The sequence below is a fragment of the Artibeus jamaicensis genome, unplaced genomic scaffold (assembly GCF_021234435.1).
Source record: "Artibeus jamaicensis isolate MK-2021 breed Jamaican fruit bat unplaced genomic scaffold, CSHL_Jam_final contig_490, whole genome shotgun sequence".
Classification (NCBI taxonomy): Eukaryota; Metazoa; Chordata; class Mammalia; order Chiroptera; family Phyllostomidae; genus Artibeus; species Artibeus jamaicensis.
The window spans coordinates 21,515,001-21,527,031 of record NW_026521861.1 but is presented as its reverse complement, the minus strand read 5'-3'; the positions used below and the strand labels follow the sequence as shown (position 1 = coordinate 21,527,031).

Sequence of the window (12,031 nt, the reverse complement as noted above, 5' to 3'; positions counted from 1 at the left end):
TCCCAGCACAGCCCCTGACTTTACTGGTGTCATTTGGGGGGGCAGAGGGTGAACCCTGCCTGTTGACTGGGACGATGTGCAGGCTTGCAAGTGGCCATCCCCGGGGGCCACAGAGGAGGGGAGCGCGCCCACCTGAGCATCGTGCGGCACAGCAGTGGACCGACCATCGGTGAACCTGCCGGCGTGCCGCGTGGTTCCCCCGTGACGTGACGGCGTGGCCCCTGCAGAGCAGAGTGCGGGGCTCTGGGGCCACTGCTGTCCCCTTGCTCCCTGTGTTGGCGGAGGCCGGGGAACGAGACACACCGTTTGTGCCATTGCAAAGTAGACGATTTGTCCTGATCAGTGACACCCATTTACTAGAATTGCTTAAAATGAACTATACCTCATACAGAAATCGCACGTTTAGAGAGTTCCATTCATCATCTGAAAATTGAGGCCAGTAAACTTTTCTGCCCCTCCAGTGGGATCGCAGGCAGGCATCAGAATGTTAAAAATGATTGGTGAGAGGGACCTGTCACCCATTTATCAAGGAAAAGAACATTATTTGCTAATTTCCCAACCAGGCTGGTGACAGGGTGCTTCGTCTTCGGACCCTCGGTGACCAGCATTGGCCTTTCTGTTATTAGTACAAGTCAAGTGCTTTTGGGCGGCCGCTAACAAGACACATTTGTCTGTCATCGGAGGGGCTTTGGTTGTTTTCCAAGTGGCTGTGACCAAAGTCTGCCCCCCTCGCCCCGATCCGTGCACCTTCCGGGCCGCGCTCACCCGGGAGGGGACGCCGGCGGATAAATCACACAGTTTCCGCGTCAAGGTGAAGGTATTGACTCTCTGGCACCGAACCTGACAAAACGTGGCTGCGAGGAGACAACCATTCATCTTCCCCAAAGGACAAAAGGGTCGTTGGGTTTTAGTTGGGACTCTGGGGACACAGCAGTGGGGAGGGGGCTGGGCCCCGGGGTGGGCAGGGACCCGCCTCGCGTCCCCACCACCCAGGGCCCCGGAGGCTCAGGGAGCAGAGGCTCAGAGCACAGGCTGGAGTGGATTTTGAGTTTCTGGTTGGTCAGGCATGCACGGCGCTTCTGAGACCTGTGTGGGAGGGCCCCCGGGGACAGCGGGGTGGCGGGCGACGTCGAACCAGCCACCACTTAAAGGCCCAACAAAGTGACGGTGACGGACCGAAGAGGCAGGTAAAGCAGAGAGAACAAGGCGTTAAACAGGTCGCTTTGGCGGGAACGCCCGCACGCTTGCCGATGAGGACCCAGGGACACACCAGGGGACCGTGTCACAGACACCTTCCCACTGAAGCGCGCGGCCCCGCAGACAAGAGGAGGCGGCAGACGGCTCTGAGGCCCTCTAGGTACGGCCACGAGAGCGAAGCGTCCTGGGGGTTCCCTTCGGGCCGGCCACGGTCATCGAGGAGAGTCCAGCTTCTCCACCAGCTCCGTCGGGCTGGACGTCGACAACAGTCGGCAGTGGATGGGGGCGTGCCCCTGAGTGGGGGGGCTCATGCTCGCCTCTGCAACCTTGGCTTTCGGGAGGTCCCTGGACCGTTGGAGGCATCTGCTCCTAGCCAAGGTGGACACCCCAAAGCTCGGGCCGAGCAGAAGTCCATCAAGAAGTCACCCTTTGAATCGGCTACGGAACACGCAACATTCCGACTCGCTGAGAATGGCGTTTCAGCGAAACAGCACAACAGGAGGCTGTGAGGGATGTGGACTGTCTGTGACATACGCAGGGGTCGCGTGCGTGGATGGGCTCTCGGCACGGCCCGGTGCCCTGGGCCTGAGTGCACGCACCGTGCAAGGCTTGCCGCAGGGCGCCTCGGACTTCGCTCCAGATGCCACAGCGCGGGCTGCGGCTCCCGCCGGTCGGGCCGTCTCTGGGGAACACTCCTCAGGTGCTGCTGGCAGTGGGTCTGGCTCCCTCCTCCCTCCTGGACGCTGCCGTCCCGTGTCCGCCACACGCCGGACAAGTGGGCTGGATAGGCACCCCCACCCCGGCATCGGCTAGCCAGTGAGGACGGGAGGTCAGACGCCGGGCGGTTCGGTGCGGGGGACCCTGCCAGGTGCCTCCGCCACATTTCACCCCCTTCTCTCCCAGGAGGAGGCCCCTGCCCAGACCCAAGGGTGGTCCTGTTGCGGCCCCCTCTTCCCTGTCTCCTGAAGCCAGGCACCTGGCGCTGGTAATCCGCACAGGCATTGCCCGAGATCCTCACCCCGGTCCCTGCATCCTGGTTTTGATGACCAGCTCAGTGTCTTCCTCACGGCCACGGCACGGAACCCTTCCATGTAGCCTGGTGGGCCGTCGGTGCAGGCCGGCGAGCAGGCAGCCGCACCAGGGCGGGGTGGCTCCTCGCCATCCTGTGGCTGATGGGCGGTCACGCCAGGAGTGGCCTAGTGTCTGCTTTGTGTCCTCCTGGGCCTTGGGCTGCAGCGTGCCCCACACTGCAGGGTGCCGTGTGTGCTCGTGGTCACGTCACAAAACTGACTTGTCGCAACGCCTCGGAGGCGAGCTACGCATGTGTGCGGGGGCCGTCCGCTTCCGTGGGCGACTCACACGCTCACCTCTGTGGCCCGGTGCCAGCACCCCGGGCTGCCTGGACTCAGACCCAGCCATCACCCCCAGACCCTTGCCCTCACTGCCCCAGGTGCCGTGACTGGCTGGGTCGCTTTTCTCGTCTGTGCCCGGGAAGTAACAATCAGAATCTATCTGTACAGCCAGCGTGGCGTCGAAGCTCACAGTCAACGTGACTGGGGATTTACCCACGGTTCCCGGAGTTCACGATTCCTGAGGCCAGCTAGGCCAGGTGTGCGGCTGGGCACCGCAGGTGATCCGGAGAAGGAGGGGCCGTCTGGGCTCCTAGGTGCTCGGGGTGGGACGGCCCTTGGCAGCGGTTCCCGGCCAGGGAAAGGGGTGTGTCCTTGCCCAGAGCCCGGTGGTCTGGGGCTGCACGGTCACATGTCCGGCACAACCCAGCTGACGCGAAGTCTCCTGGGAACGAAGCTGGTGGAGAAAAGTTAACAAAGTGGTCCCGAATGGTGTGAAGTTCTTGGGGGAGTGGGGCAACCGAGGCACCGTGGGGGTTTCGGGAGGGCCCCCGGATGGATGGTGTGCAGGCAGCTGTGCAGGCTGAACCCCTGTAAGTGGGGGGGGGGTGTGGGGAGAAGTAGGGGAGCCCAGCAGGTAAGGTGTAGGTGGGGCTGCTGGTGGGCGTGGCGGGAAGGGAGTGGGTGTAGCCAGAGTCTTCTGATGCCCCCACAGGCCGGGATTTCGGGGCCCCCATGTGAAAACAGGGCTGTTGTACATGGGGCGTGTGACCAGACCCGAGGCTCATGGCATGCGCGTCGGGGAGTCCCGTGTTGGCCTTTTTTCCTGGCGGTGCTTTAAAGGCCTCGTCTGAGAACAACCCTTCCCTTCTCACAGCCTGGGAAGCCGGCGGTGGGCGTGGCTTCGTGGAGACTGGACGGGCAGTGGTGCCGGGAAGCCACGTTACAGGGGGGGTGGGCGTGTGGGAGCCGTTCCCTCCGCCGCCCCTGCCCCCCTCTGCCTTGCCTGTGCCCGTGTGCCCCCGGACCTTACACAGATGCCCGCCAGGCATTCAGACCAGGGCACAGGCGGAGCAGCCCCCAGGTGCTGGGCCCAAGTAGAGAGCGTCTGCCCACGTAAAACGTTTTTCACTCCGCCATACATCACTCACAAACGTTCACCCCTCCAAGTGTGCACTCAGTGGTTTTCCGTGGTCCGCAAAGTCATGCCGCCATCAACGCACCTGAGAACATTTCCTTACCCAAGGAGGAACTCCGAACCCACTAGCAGCCCCCCTTCCCATGGCGTCCCTCCCCGACCCCAGGCAACGCAAATCTACTTCCTGCCTCGAGGCTGCAGGCTTTCCCGATGGTCCTTCCACTCTGGGGACCTTCGTGAGGGTTTCAAGGCCCCCCCATGGCAGCAAGTCCTGTGCTGGGTGGTGTAGCCTTCCATCTCTGCAGTCCAGCCCCCTGCTCTGCAGTCCAGCCATCAGGGTGGGGGCGCTCTTGGGTGGGGGGAGGAATCACGCTGCTCCAGCAGGTCTGTGAACACGTTTTTAAGGCACGTATGAGAAACGTACGTTCCCTTTGGCTTCTCAAATCCAGATGGTCATTCTACCTTTACTATTTCTTCCTTTACCATTCTATCGGCATTTTCGGGAAGCCCCCAGTCATGACTCATTATTTTGTGTACCTACTGTGTGCCCTGCACTGAGTAGGGCAAGTGCCATGGCGCAGAGGGATGGCCCCACTGTCAAGGAGGAGGGCGGATCCCTGAGCAAGTGAGTGGACGGCCTGGGAAGTGCACCCGTGGGGGCTGGCCGGCTTCGTGACACGGCAGGCGGGCCTCTCTGTGGCAGGGTCAGTGGGTCGGGGAGGGTGAGCGCGTAGAGCTCGCTTGCCAGCTCATTTTTGAGCGGAGATACTTACGCTGGAGCAAAGTGTGCAATCTGTTGCCTGACGGTTCCCCTCAGAGTGTTGCCCACTGGGTTTAAGTCCCCTCCCCTTGGTGTCTCTAAGACGGTCAGTGACACTGGACACTCGACTGTTCCTTAGGGAAAGGGCCCGCCCGCCACGCCCGGCCCTGATTTCTTCTCTGGTTCCCCTTCCTTCATTCACAGCCCGTCTGTCCTCGGAGAGAGCGGGGGGAGGGGACGTGAGGGTTCTGGGGCAGCCAGTCCGCGTCCCTGCCTCAGGGCTACCGCTGCCACCACTGTGGGGAGTGTGTCCCCCAGGGCAGAAAGCCACCCTGTGCCCTGCGCCTTAGGGCCCCGCAGCGGGCGGGCAGGGCCTGGTAGTTGCCGCTCCGTGGGACTGTGTGGGCCGTAATCCCGGGCGTTCTCGGAGGTACGTAAACAGAAGCATTCGGCTGCCACGCAGCTGCCGTTAGCACGGGTATTGTTTTGGTGACGAGGACCGGGAGCCATCCCCTCTGCCGCATTTGGGTGTCACATCACAAGGCCGCCATCCGCTGCCAGGCCCGTGCACACAGCTGGTTGGGCTGAGTGTGTGAACACGGAGAAGTGCTCCCCATGCGAGTGAGGAGTCCCCAGTTTCCAATTAGGAGTCAAGCAGGGCGCTCGCCATCCTTAGAAGTCGTGGTTACGGGAGTGCCCTTTGGTTATTAGTGGGTTGGAGGGGCTTCGGGGGTAACCACAGTGAGAGACTGGGCCGACCTTGGGCGGGTGAGCCGCCCCACACCGGCGTGCTGGAAAAGCCTCGTCACTCTGATGAAGGCAGCCTGGGGTTAGCAGCTTGGTGTTGAAGGGGGACCCCAACACTTCTGGTCTGTTCCCAGGGGTGGCCGGGGAGGCAGGCTGGCCGCTGGGGGCAGCGCCCCCTTGTGCGCGACGCCGAGTTGCGTGGCCTTTGTGTCCCATGCATGCCCCAGCGCCGGGCTCACCCCGCCGAGTTCTGTGATTGAAATTCATTGCCAAATTTATTGAGAAATTAATGAGAAAAGCTGCAAAGTATTGACTTTGAGAGGAAAACACAACTCATCTTGAATGAGGAGGAAAATGCAGCAATAATTTAGCCACTATTGATTTGGCCCTGTCCATGTATCGATCTTCATTTTACAATATTAATTTGCACCTGCAATCGGCTGCAAAGGGAACCGATTTCATCTCGTGGCTGCGTTAATGCGCAAAAGCATTAGGTGCTCCTAAGGAGGGGGGGGGGTTTAGAGGCTGTGCCAGGAAGGCAGATTTCCCCCCGTTTTTGCTTGTTACTGAAATGGACTAAAAATTAATTTTTCTGTCCGACAAAATATGAAAGCAAAAACCCATCTACAACGCGGCCCTCCTCTCGGCTGCTCGGGCGCAGCCTCTCCGCGCGGGGCCGTCAGCTGCCTGAAACTCCAGCCGCCTCTCATCATCATGCCCAGATCAGTTCAAAGTTCATGAAATTTCTATGAGCATTGATCTCTCCCCATTGATTTTTTTTTTGCAGCAGATCTTTGAAATTTTAATTTCCCGAGCATCTGAATTTCTTATAGATGAAATGCACTTGGAGGAGACAGTTGATGATAAAGTGGAGAACTTAGCATCATTTTAAAGCCTAAAAAAGGGAGGAAAAAAACAGGCCCTCGCAGGCTCAGTGCGAGACTTGGGCGGCGGAGCGGTCGGGTGCGCTGGCGGGGGCGCGGTGTCCGGGGGGGAGCCGAGCACCCGTCTCGTCTTCGGTGGCCACACATTTGTAATGCAACTTTGTACACAGTCATTTTTGAAAGAAAAGCTATCTGGAGAAAACAGCGGGACAGAGAAACATTCTTCACCGCGCAATCATTTGCTCACAGCGGTCTTTATCACCTGGTCAAGTTCACCTAGTTACTTATCAGTGGGACATTTAATAACCTCAAGGTGATATAATTGCTATTGGCATTTTTCCCCCTCGGATTCAGCTGGTTAATGTGTAAACTACTTGTCAGCAAATAGCACTTTGTCACTGAAATCACTAACACCCTCTAGAGGGATGTCTTTGTATTGAGCAATTTAATTTTACTTTATTTAATTTTTACACATTACAACCTGTGTTCATTCAGGCACACGGAAGGCTCACAGGCTGCTCGGGCAGGGCCCGGGCGCCCCGTCCGTAAAACACCCTGTATCTTCTTTAACCACCCCCGTCGCCGAGATCGACGCACATCCTCGTCCCTGGGAAAAGGACCTGCAGATGTTCCGATTATGTAGTTATGCCGCTAATGTGAAAAACGGCCTCGTTAGGAGGGTCTGTTTGTAGCTAGAAAATGACTGCCTCATGACAAATGCGTGATTGGGAAGTTGCAGGAAGATGATCATTACTGAAATGAAACGGGAACTGGTTCTAGCGGCGGCGACCAGCAGCTGGGACGCAGCAAATGAATGTCTTCCTGTTTTGATTGTGGGAGTCAGGCTTTCGGGCAGAAGGGGAATCTGGGCTGAGCTGAGAACGTCTCCTCGGAGCTCTCTGCTGGGCGGGGCTGCGGCTCGGACCAGGGCAGGGCCACGCCGGGAGCGTGGCTCCCACCTGCCGGTGCCCCCCCTTGTTGTGTGTCTCCCGACGCTGCTGCAAGGACACAGCTGTGGCGGAGGGGGCAGCCGCACTGGTGGTCTCAGGGCCGGTGGCCCTGCTTGCAGGTGGGCTGCTCAGCAGGTCACCCGGCAGGGGGTGGTCGGAGGTGGCCATCTCAATTCAGCTGGCCACCATGACCCCTCCTTCCTGCCCTAGTCCAGGCCCCATTCTGGAAAGGCGCCCCCGGGACCCAGGTTGGGGACGGGCGACCTAGCGCCCTGGGTGGGTGAAGCCCATCGAAACAGGGTACTGGGCTGGGGGCTGCCGCTCCCGGATGCCCTGATGCCCTGGGGGGCGGGTTTCCCATGAGGGAGACCAAACACGCAGTAGCTGCTTAACAAATGCCAGTGAGTGGACTGGGTTTAAGGCGATTCTTGTGGCCATTTCCCGGCCCGGAAAGCGGTTCCTTGTAGAAAACACCCGCCGGCCCCAAACACGCGCTTTCCAGTCTGAAATCTCGTTTCTGTGTGAGCAACCCGGAGGTTCCGAACATGTCCCCTGGCTTAATTGCATTAGGTCCCTGTGTTCATGGACTTGCTATTCGAGTCTAATAAAACAATTATACACATTGTGGAGTATGAGATTAACTCGGACTGCAGGGCAGGGCCGGCTGACAGGGAAGGTTAAGCCATCAAAACGAAAACTAAAACTATAATGTCACCGGAAACAGCATTCTGGAGTCCGGGCCGCCGGCGTGTCTCTCTGAGCAGCAGGCCGCTGGCCGCAGCTGCTGCGTGGGGGCGGGCGCTGCTTCCGCCGCCACATTAGCTGTGGCGGCGGTCCCAACCCGAACTGACATCACGGACCGTTAAAATTTTATCAATTGCGGTATGATTAATCCCCCAGCACATGGGCCTGGCTTCCATATTTGGAACACTGCTTCTTTAACGCATGCAGAGTGGTGTGGTGGACTCCGGGACACTCGAACGTGTGGAGAGGTGTCCCCTTCCTGCAGGCGTGTGGGGCGTCCAGGAACCACAGGGTCCATGGCTGTGTCAGTGGGACCCGCACTGGGTGCTGGCTGGCAGGCGACGGCGGCCCCTGGCCTTCCGCAGGCCGCCGGTTGCCTGCCCCATTTGGAACGGGCTGTGATTCCCGGCTCTCGGAGCTTCTGATTCATTCAGGTTTTATCGCTGTGTAATTTCCTCGTTCTAAAATAAAAGCTCTCCAACAGAAATTACTATGCATTAGGCCGCGGTAGCCCACTCAAATGGATATTAATACAGTTTATCTCTAAAAGGACGAATAATGTATTTGAAACAGATAAAAGGCCCTCCACCAAATGAGGAATGTTAATATCTTATGGCACGGCTAATAAAGAGATATTTCACAGGGGAGCGTTGTTTTATGACTTTTGATACAACAGCCTTATCATCTGACACATCTTAAACGATACAGTTTTGGGCGCAGATTCATCTCTTCTGTACCCAGTGGCTCCTCTTCTCGAGACTTGAATTCAGAGCAAACTCTGGGCGCTGATTACTCTGGGCTGGGCGGGGTGGGAGGGGCGGCGTGTTGTAAAACTCATCCTTGGCGAAAGTCGAACGCTGATCATACATGTTGAGAAATGTCTTGCTGCTGTTGTTTTCTTCCTCCTCCCGCAGAAAAATAACATTTGTTCTTGTTGTGTTTAAGGCAGGGTTTAGATCTGTTTAGCCCAGTGACACACGCGCAGAGACTAAGCTGCTCAATGACCCCCCGGAATAAATGGCCCAGGAACCGAGCATATTAATTGACGGCTTTCCTGACGCGGACGGCCGCGGGAGTGGCTCGAGGACCTCCGAATATTAACATAAAACAAATTCTCTTTATTCTCCTTCCTGTTTCTCCCTTGTCCCCGCCCTGCGCTCACCCAGGGCCCCTTCTCTAATTATCCACGAGGTCAGTAAGCAGAATTGGGAAGAAGCGGGGAGATCAATACAAATTATCCCTGAGCAAACCAGTGCTGACAGTCTGAATTGCAGCATATGTTTACCCAAAATCAGGCAATTTATCTTAATATCAGCAAAGTAATGCAGTGCGGGTGAAAGGTCAGGCAATCTCTCCCCCTCATAATTACCCAGTTCTAAAACAGGAAAGTGGTATTGATTGGCCTGGCTCGGTGCTCGGTGACTGGACGTGCTGGAGCCTGGCCCTGGCCGGCCGGGCCTTGCCTGGTGCACTCGACGCATGGAGGATTTACAAGATGCACCAGGGCTCTGAGGCTGCTTCTCTCCGCCCGTTGTAGAATCCGCCAGCCAAGCCTCTGCCAGTCCGCATCCTCCAGGGTGGGGGGCCCTCAGAAGGTGGTCCCCGGGCTCTGCTGAGGGCGGCTGCCCTGGAAGGCACAGGGGCAAAGGGAGCCCCCCTGCCCGTAGTGAGCAAAACCCGCTCCGAGCGGGGAACACGGGTCCCAGCTGTGGCTTTAAGACCAGGGCAGTTGTTTCTAACGCTTGCATGTACATTCCTGGGCTTCCGGTAGCCAAGCCCCCAGTAGAATGTCAAGCTGCTCCAGCAGCCTCCCCGCCCCCACCCGGCATGGTGGAGACCTCCTGGGCTCAACGACGTCATCTCCCGAGCAGCACCCCCCTACGCTCGCCCGCCCGCTGGCCAGCTCTGGGCGGTGTGTTCAGGATGTAAGCAGTCCTCGGGCCACAGCAGGAGGTGAGAGGTGGCCTCCCAGCCACACTGCCCTCATGTATTTCTGGTCCTGGGAGCAGAGTATCGGTTGAACTGAAACACTGGAAAATGTCTCTCCCAGAATGAGAGTGTGTGGCTATTACAAGTCATAAAGCTTCTGAGAGCTCGCATTAACACGCCGATCACCTGTCAGGGGCGTTTGCATGAAATCAATAGCGGCCGCCCATCTATCTTGCTGACTACCTTTCATCAGGCCGATTCATTAAGTCAAACAGTCACGGTGATTAGCTGGGAGAGAGGAGAGACCCTGACGCGTCGAGACGCACAGTGGGCCGCCGTTTTTGTTCCCTAGTCGGGGAACATAATACTTTATCTCGTCCTTCTTGGACCCCGTTGCTGGGGGAGGCCCATCTGCCCCGCTGCCCGCGCCGCACTCGGGCCTGACACCCTTGTCCCGGCCCAGGCAGAGACATGACAAATTGTCCCCCGAGTCAGCGCTGACAGCTTCTGATGATTAATGGTTTGATTATGAAGTGGTTTTACACATAGAGAATTTACATCACAGAGCGTTAGAAATTGTACCATGTCACATACGCCAAGGCGTTGGGAAGAGCTTTAGTATTTGCAAAGAAAAAGGAGGGCGAGATCGCAGCCGAAGCCATGTCATGTAAAATCAATACGCCGGATCAATGCTTTATTAACAAGAAAATGTCTTACTTCACATTCCTGCGCGGACCTTTGTCTCCGGGATGGATGATGGAATGTCAAATCATATCGCGGTCCTCGACTTTCGGCCCATTACCGAGTGCACGCGGCGTCTTCCGGCGCCGCCGTGGGTGTGGGCACCCGCCGGCCGCCCGAGCGCCAGGGATGACGGCGACCAATTATTTCGGGAAGCTCTTTCGAAGGCGGCCGCTCACCTTCGTCCTCCCGCCCGAGCCTCTGTGCAGCGGGCCGGCAGACCCGCCGAGCGGGGCGGTGTTAATCATCAAATTACGCGCTGACTAATGAGCGACGGCCCCAGCGGCAGGCCGCGCAAGGCGAGGACGGCGGCAGGTCTTATTAGTCTCAGAAAACTCCCTGATTTATGTCTCGCCGTGCACCGTGGCGTGACTCCACGGAAAAGTGTATCTGCATCGAGAAGTAATGTACTCTAATAAGTATTTCCATCTTCACCCGCGTCCACGGGCCTGCAGGCTCCGCTTTTGTTGGAGTCGGGCAGAGCCATAATAAAGCCCAATGGCTCCTTATAAAGCTTGTTAAACACGGCCCGTGCAGCCGGCCGGAGTCCCGGCCGTGATTCATGCACTGTACACAGCGCGCGCGGCTGATTTATGGCCGCGCACAGTTCATAGTCAAAATTACAATTTGAGGGATAAAAAGATTAATTACTATTTGTGGCCGGCAATTTCGCCAGGCTGGTGGAATGATAGCGCCCTACATCAGTTTGTGGGCAGCCATTCACAGATTATTAAAGCCCAGCAAGAGTGAGTGCTCCTCCTGCCCGGTGTGCTCCGGCAATACGCCAGGCAGAAGAGGGCCACAGGGATAAATCTGAAGCCGGCAATAGCCGGGCATATGTCATAATTGCCAGTTCCCCATAAATCCCCGGCCGGCGTGGAAGGCACCTCACTGTGTGGACAGTGATCGCGACGGCGGTGATTGCTGTCTGCAGCCCGAGACCTGCAGCTTCCCAGCGCCCCGGCCATTTCCACAATATATGGAGTCACCCTTTGACTTTCTCCCGGTCTAATTATAGATTAGAAATAATCATGGCTTTTATGTGCCAAAGAAAGGGGGGGATCTTCGTTCCTTAAGACAGAAGGAGCGCCCAGGCGCCCGGCTCCCCGAGCATTGGGGACGGAGAGCTGCGTCTCTCTCCGTGAGCGTGCAGTGAGCGGGTGTCGATGGCCTGAACGTCACTAACCTGACTTCCATGTCTGTGTCCTGTTACAGCCCTTAACGAGCCGACCATAGATTACGGTTTTCAGAGGTTGCAGAAGGTGATCCCGAGACATCCGGGCGATCCCGAAAGGTTACCCAAGGTTAGTAAAAGGGCATGGGGTGTCCGCTCACAGTGGGGCCGACACTGGGCTAGTTCCACCTGGGGGCAGCAGGTGTTCTGGGATGGGGGCTTCTGGACGCCCCAAACCCTGTGGCCATGGCCAGGCCAACAGGTGCCTAGCCTGACTCAGAGAAGGGTGGAGGGTGTGGGCAGGGGGTGGGGTGGTCCCCGGTTTGATGTCTCACCTGCGTGGCACCAGGTTTTGTCAGGGAGAAGGGAGGGCTTCTCCGGTACAAATATTTTGGATTCTGCAAGGGGACACCCAGTT

At 57.8% G+C, this 12,031-nt stretch overlaps 1 protein-coding gene across 14 annotated transcripts in view; it reads left to right on the top strand.

The window, feature by feature from the left end:
- Positions 1–12,031, top strand: part of EBF3 (EBF transcription factor 3) — a 108,751-nt gene that overhangs the window by 84,884 nt on the left and 11,836 nt on the right. For all 14 annotated transcript variants that reach the window (XM_053668496.1, XM_037159178.2, XM_037159175.2 and 11 more), the window contains one exon: positions 11,655–11,743. In XM_053668496.1, the coding sequence (XP_053524471.1) occupies positions 11,655–11,743 (89 nt within the window). The remainder of the gene's footprint in view (positions 1–11,654; positions 11,744–12,031) is intronic.